General features: G+C 49.5%; 1 protein-coding gene across 1 annotated transcript in view; it reads right to left on the bottom strand.

The window, feature by feature from the left end:
- Positions 1 to 7,500, bottom strand: part of LOC125304765 (leucine-rich repeat transmembrane neuronal protein 4) — a 147,032-nt gene that overhangs the window by 133,736 nt on the left and 5,796 nt on the right. The window contains exon 2 of the mRNA XM_048259266.1: positions 3,046 to 4,607. Coding sequence (XP_048115223.1) covers positions 3,046 to 4,607 — 1,562 coding nt within the window. The remainder of the gene's footprint in view (positions 1 to 3,045; positions 4,608 to 7,500) is intronic.

Genomic DNA, 7,500 nt, shown 5'->3' with positions numbered 1-7,500 from the left:
CGCAGAGCTCCCGTGCTAAGGCTCGGGTGAGAATCAAAGATCTGGACATGAAGAACAGCATGAAGAGCAGTCGAACGCAAAAAGAAGGCCAAGGGAGAGAACCCAAAAAGAAACAGGGAGTTTCTTCTTTTCTGCCTAAGAAGGTGAGATTAAAAACAAGCTCACTGGCACGGGTAGTGCAAGTAAAGTAGAGAGGCGGCAACACTCTCTGCTCCTTAGCCAGGTAGCGTGGCGCGGCGCGAGATGGCTGTATTGGTGATCTAACAGGCTCATTAAGTGCAGATCAAACAGGAAGCGTTGAGTGCAGGAGGCGAGGAGAGGAGCGGTGAGAGACAGGATTCGCAGGGCGATATTCTCTTACGCTCCCCAATGCCGTAAGCGTTTGAAGTCCCCTTACACGCCTTACCGTTGAGAAGGAAACACAGAAATCTCTTATATGAGATGGCAGCACGCTTTTTTATTAGTACTTATGTTTCATTTTTTTTTGCTGCTTTTATTTATTTTTTGTTGCCCCTAGCACGTCTCAGATATTGTTTATTATATAAGCAATTACATTTTTGACCCGATGCACACACCCATTAAGCTCAACATACACACACACACACACACACACACCAGTGACAGCCTCTGTGTTCTTGAGATGCCTTATTTCAGCAGAAGACACACCCGCAGGCGGCGAGGCAGCATTTGCGAAGACAAGACAACGCTCTCACAAGATGCACTCAAACAGAAGCCGAGGCCCCAATTACACACGATGAAAACAACAGACATTCAGAGCCGCATCGCTGAAGTGTGTCATCATCATCATCGCCGCCCGCATCAACAAGGGCTCTCACCGAGAAGAGCAGTCATTGCTCAAAGACACAATATCACAGGAAGCACCAACAAACACTCAGCGTTAGCCTCCTAGCAGGCCCCGTGGAGAACCACACCTGTGTGCACTCTTCTGAGCCAATCAGTGGAGCGCAAACACCTGTGTGCACTCTTCTGAGCCAATCAGATGAGCGCCACACCTGTGTGCACTCTTTTGAGCCAATCATTGGTGCACCCCATCAGAGTCCTCAGCATACTCTGTGCCATTGTGTGTGTAAACAACCAAACTGCGGTTCAAGCAGCAGTCTTAGGCGGGGATCACATCACATCAGCCAGCGGCAAGCGGCAGCGGCAAACGTAACGCAACGCTCAGACCATAATAAGTTTTATCTCATTCCTAAGCAACACAAACGGTTTGTCAATTGAATACGTTCGCGTTGCGCTTTGAAAGTTGAACCAAGTTCAACGCTCAGCTTGTTCAACGCTAGCGTTACGCCAGCGTTGCCACCGTTCCGCTGCCGAACCATAGAGAACAATAGAAACCTGCCGCTTGCTGCTGGCTAATGTGATCCCCGCCTTATTGTGTGTGTCTCTGCCAGTGATGTAGTGTTATGTGAGTGAGTGGGCAGCTCCAGAGCACAACTTCTCCATCTCCTCCACCATAACAAACCCACTCTTCCCCACCTCCTGCACCATAACAATCTCACTCTCCTCCACCTCCTCCACCATAACAATCTCACTCTCCTGCAGCAGTATGTACTGTACTATGGAAGGGATAATGCATTACTGTAGTACAATTATTTTGTATTATACAGATAATATACACAGATATCTTCATTTTATCTTATATACTACATAGCTCTCCTTTTACCTTTCCATTTACCTATTGATCGTATCTATCAGTAAATCTATCTTTTTGAATTGATCCATCTATCTATCAATTGATCTTATCAGTCTGTCTGTCTGTCTGTCTGTCTGTCTATCTGTCAGTCAGTCAGTCTGTCTGTCTGTCGGTCTGGGTGTATAGTACTGTGTTCCTCTCTGCTCCCTTGATGACAGTGAGTATGTTAACATGAAGGCAGCGGTCCGCTCTGCTCAGAGCCGGCTGAAGACTAAACACAGGCCCTGTGGAATTCAAACGCTGCAAGCACAGCGGGACGCTGCCGGCTATTGTGCTGAAATTGGCCGGGCTTATGTACGGGAAAAGCTGTGGCATTGACAAGCTGGCTACTGAGAGCTGGGACAGGGAGGAAGGGGAAAAAAATAAATCAATGGGCCGTTTTGGAGAAGAATAAATGGGCAATCACACACATGAAAAGAACTCTCTGAATTCGAGAAGAATAACACTGTCACTTATTTCAGCGAGGCTGCCGTGTACTGTACCCGTATATGGCTACCCGGAACAGAGCGAGCACGCCGCCGCGGGTGATACACAACATCAACATGTGCATTTTTTTGCTCTCACCTCTGCCTCCTTTCAGAGGTACAGAAAAGAGAGAATAACGAAGAGCCTCGTGAACAGGCAGCGATTTCTTGTTCATAGAAAAGCTGCTTTTTGCCAGAGGACAGCACAGATAATACAAGTGGCCCTAAAACCTAACGCTGGAGATATATCAAGCATCTTATCAGCGTTTACATCCTGCATAACAAAACACATGCAGGCAGCAGGCCGGTGTGTGTGTGTGTGTGTGTGTGTGTGTGTGTGTGTGTGTGTGTGTGTGTGTGTGTGTGTGTGTATGTGTGTGTGTGTGTGTGTGTGTGTGTGTGTGTGTGTGTGTGTGTGTGTGAGCAGGCAGCAGACGTGGTGTGTGTGTGGGGAGTTGAGATTACCATCACGTGTGTTCTCCTAAAAAACAAAGGAAGCCCTGAAGAAGGCTGAGTGTGTGTATTTGTGGGATTATGTGTGTGTGTGTGTGTGTGTGTGTGTGTGTGTGTGTGTGTGTGTGTGTGTGTGTCAGTGTGTGTGTCAGTCAGTGTGTGTGTGTGTGTGTGTGTGTGTGTGTGTGTCAGTGTGTGTGTCAGTCAGTGTGTGTGTGTGTGTGTGTGTGTGTGTGTGTGCGTGTGTGTATTTGTGTGAGTATGTTACTGTATGTGTGGGCATTTTTTAAATGTGTGTGCATGTGTACAGTATGTGTGAGTACTAGTGTGTCTGTGTGTCTGCATGTGTGTGTGTGTGTGTGTGTGTGTGTTCATTCAGCAGGGTGGCAGCAGAGCATGCAGCGTGTGTCCTACCTCACACTCACGCGAGCCAGAGACGGAGTAGGCGCAGGGTCCGGTTCCGTTGACCAGCACGTCGCTGGCCTCGGGTCCGGCGGGCTTGTAGTCCACATAGTACTCCTGCAGTGGAGAGCTGAGTGTGCTCTCCGTCTCGCGGGCCTTTTTCCGGCGTTTCCGCGCCGACGCCGAGTTCTCCTGCAGCTGCTTGACGCTGCTCGGGTAGCGCTTCCACGACACGTAGATGACCAGCAGGATCATGGCCACCGACAGGAAGAGCGCCACGCTGCCCGCCACGATCTTGTGGAAGGACACGGGCTCCCGGTCCTGGTCGGGAGGAGGCGGCTCCGCCGACTGGGTCGGGGGGAATGGGGTGGCCAACACCCAGGGGGTGCCTGCTTCGACCGCTTTCCTCCCGTGGCCAGAGGTGAGGGGCGTGTGGGGTCGGGGCTCGGTCTCGGCGGGGGTTCGGGCGTCGGTGGGTGCGTTGGCGGTCGGAGTGAGCTTGCAGACGCCGTTGGTCTCCACGGCCTCCATGACCTTCTCGCCCTGCTGCTCCTTGGGCGAGGCGCAGATCATGGTGATCTCCTTGGTGCCGCCCTTGATGTTCCTCAGAAAGGCCACCAGGGGGCAGACGGCGGCGCCGCAGTCCCACATGTTGCCCGCCAGGCTGATGGTGGTGACCGACACCCAGTTGGCCACGGCCTCGGCCGACACGTTCACCAGCTTGTTGGAGTCCAGGTTGAGGGTGTGCAGAGAGGGCATCCACTGGTACACCTCGGGGTCGATCTCCTGGAGCTCGTTGCCGGACAGGTCCATCTTCAGCAGAGACGTCCAGGTCCACGTCAGCGCCTGGTTCATGGAGCGGATGCGGTTCCACTGCAGGTAAAGCGCGCGCAGGTTGTAGAGGCGTGGGAACAGCGAGAAGTTGATCTTGGAGAACTGGTTGTGCTCCAGGTGCAGCTCAGTCAGCTTGACCAGACCCGAGAAGGCGTTCCGCGTGATGCTGCGCAGGCGGTTGTAGCCCAGGTCCAGGAACTCCAGGTTGCGGCAGTCCTGGAACAGACGCACGGGGATGTTCTTCAGCGAGTTGGAGCGCATGTGGAGGCTCAGCAGCTTCCGCAGGCCCTGGAACTGACCGGGCTGCAGAGCCTGGAGCTTGTTGTAGGACAGGTCCAGGTTGCGCAGGTTGGGGACCGGGTGGAAGGTGGTGTTGTGCAGCATGGTGATCTTGTTGGAGCTCAGGATGAGCTCCTTCAGCCTCCGGATGCCCTGGAAGGCGCGCGCGTCCACGCTGGCGATGTAGTTGTGGTCCAGGTAGAGCCAGATGAGCTGGTTGAGACCCACGAACTGACCGGCGCGCAGACCGGCTAAGCTGTTGTAGCGCAGCGACAGGCCCTGGCAGCCGCCTGACAGGTTCTTGGGCACATCGCGGAAGGCGCTGGACTCGCAGTAGACGATCTTGCCGTCGCAGCGGCAGCTCTTGGGACACGGGCGCTCCGCGAGGCACGGCAACGCCGACAGCCACGCCTGCACCAGCAGCAGGGGCACCATGAACCAGCGCCGCCGCATGGCCGAACCTGGAATTACACCAACACACACACACACATACACACACACACACACACACACACACACACACACACACACACAAAACACACAGGGAAGAGAAGAGAGGATAGCAATTCGATTAGATATAGCAACAGGAAGGGAGAGCTGTGGTCAAGCAAGGGTTTTCGTTGTCCGGTAATTGCCGGACATTGGCCGGAAACAAATTAAATTAAAAAAAAATAAATTAAAAAAAAAATGAAATCTCTCCGGTCAAATTGTCTGATTAAATTAATTGGCTAATAATTCCGACCCCCTAACACAATCCACAATCTGAATTGGAGAATAAGCCTAATATGTAGGCCTATACCGAAGCAAGAATGTCCTTTGGCTATGTTTTAAAGGAACAGACTCTACAGTTTGAAAGTTATTAAACAACACACATATGCTGCATTACAAAATAGGAAGCGCACGCTTTATGCGATGGATGATGGTAAATCGGTAACGCCTGAAGCCTCAGATGTCCGGTCAGCTCCACCACCACCAGAGAAAAAGCCGAAGTGTCGGGCGTACTGTAGGCCTATCTGTCGGAATCAGTAACGTTGGAAGTGGAGGTGCGGGGTGTGCGGCTACACCCAGACACTTGCCATTTTCCGTGTAGACAGACCCACTGGACATGCAACTGTGTTCTGTTCCCAGAGCATGCTTCCTCTGTCTATGATCTGCAGGGTTAGGGCCCCGTGGATAATTTGCGGCACAATCGAATGGTAGGCTATCATTGAACTGCGGACAGAAAGAAAAAGAAACTAAACCTTTTCCAGAATAGGAAATATTTCTTAATTTAGTGTTATCAAATAAAGAGGCATAGCATTAGGGGGCAGTGGTGCGAGTGCTCATTGTGTGTGCACATCTGCACAAGTGAAACTGTTGAACCACTGGAGATAACCTGGGAGTAACAAACAAGCCTATTTAAAACAACGAACAAAGCGGATTCTTGCTTTCCATGAAAACAGCATAAAGACTGGCTAGATCTTTAAACTGAGACTAGCTAAGCATGTTTAAGTTAGGCTAATGAACATGTTGCATTATACGGCCTGATTATGTCCTTCTTTAAGTTACATAGCCTGTCTCCAGTTTTCCTCAACTTGACTAATTAAGAAGTGATAATAGAATATTTGACCGACATATCAAAATGTCCAGAAAACGAAAGCTCTCATTTTCTTTAAGTGGAAACTCTGGTCCAAGCATCCCAAAATATATGGATTTCTGTTCCCATGGGGACCCGAGCCTGATGGGTTTAATACACACACATTTCCTGCTCCTGCTCCCATCCTTCCCTCCCACTCAGTTCATGTCCATCTCTAGTGTCCTGTCTCAATAAAAGAAATAATAAACCCCATGGTCAATCTCTACTGTCCTGTCTCAATAAAATAACTAATAAACCCCATGGTCAATCTCTAGTGTCCTGTCTCAATAAAAGAAATAATAAACCCCATGGTCAATCTCTACTGTCCTGTCTCAATAAAATAAATAATAAACCCCATGGTCAATCTCTAGTGTCCTGTCTCAATAAAAGAAATAATAAACCCCATGGTCAATCTCTACTGTCCTGTCTCAATAAAATAAATAATAAACCCCATGGTCAATCTCTAGTGTCCTGTCTCAATAAAATAAATAATAAACCCCATGGTCAATCTCTACTGTCCTGTCTCAATAAAAGAAATAATAAACCCCATGGTTAATCTCTACTGTCCTGTCTCAATAAAAGAAATAATAAAACCATGATCAGTCTCTCATGTCCTATCTAAATAAAAGCAAAACGCTCCCAAAAAAGAAACATCAATTAGCCACGCTGTTAGGGCTCCCTCCCTCCCTCGCTTGCTTACTCACACACACACACACACACACACACAGCACCGAGGGGAAGAGTAGGGCCACTCGCAGGCACATTTGTGTGTTCTGGGGAGGTAATTATTTTGGTGCTCCATTGTGGACAGGTGGTTATTTACACTGTTGGAGGCAGGACAAGCCACAAGCATTCAGTGCACAGAATTCTTCTAAAGCAGCAAATAAGCAGCAACACAGTCCACACTGACCAACTCATCTTTTTACATGATTGTGTTGCCGAGTTGCTCTTTTCAGGCACTGTTTAAATTCAGCTGAACTGTCATGAGAAATAAGAACCTTTGTAAAGTAGTCAACAGGACTGACACATACACGCTCAGACATCTTACAATTATATAAGGCACTAAAAAATGCAACGCTACAACAGGCACCTTTCCAGAGAAGCAAATTGACTCTTCAATTACCTGCCTGCTACAGCTTGTTTTGCTGTGTGATACAAGAGCAAAACAAAAGTCTTCAGAATGCAAAATGTCATTTTCCAGCTTTTTTTTTAATGACTATTTTTATTTTCTTTGAAGATGCACTCCCCTACAAAATCCTCCCAATTAGTGAATAATATATATTTTTTGTTTGTTTTGCAATGTCAGTTTATTGTGCAGCCCTAAACCAACGGAGAGCTTACTCCGCCTGCCTGGCCCTGTTCCGGCTCTGATGTGGCTGTGATCCGGCTGTGATGTTGGCAGTGGGTTCATCCCTGAGTCAGCTTCCGTCACCTCTAATCAGTTATGCTGGGTGAGCGGGGCTGAGCCACTCCTAATTATAAACATGTACATCAATTAACCGCTCAACCCCGACCACACAGCTCCACTCCACCCCGTTCTCCACTCTCCACTCCGTAGTGGTCTGCTCTGCCCAGCTCGGTCACTCGTGCACGCAGGCCAAGATGGAGAGGAGGGGGGGGGGAGGGGTGAGGATGTTTTTGTCATTTGGTTTTGAACCCCCACCTAACCCCCTTCTCCAACTCCCTCCACCCCCCCCCCCTCTCACAAGGGCACGTTCCAGCTGTCCCCGTCAGCAGTG

This window comes from Alosa alosa, chromosome 12 (genome assembly GCF_017589495.1).
Source record: "Alosa alosa isolate M-15738 ecotype Scorff River chromosome 12, AALO_Geno_1.1, whole genome shotgun sequence".
Lineage (NCBI taxonomy): Eukaryota > Metazoa > Chordata > Actinopteri > Clupeiformes > Clupeidae > Alosa > Alosa alosa.
Note: the sequence above shows the minus strand (reverse complement) of the source record. Positions and strands in the feature narration are given on the sequence as shown.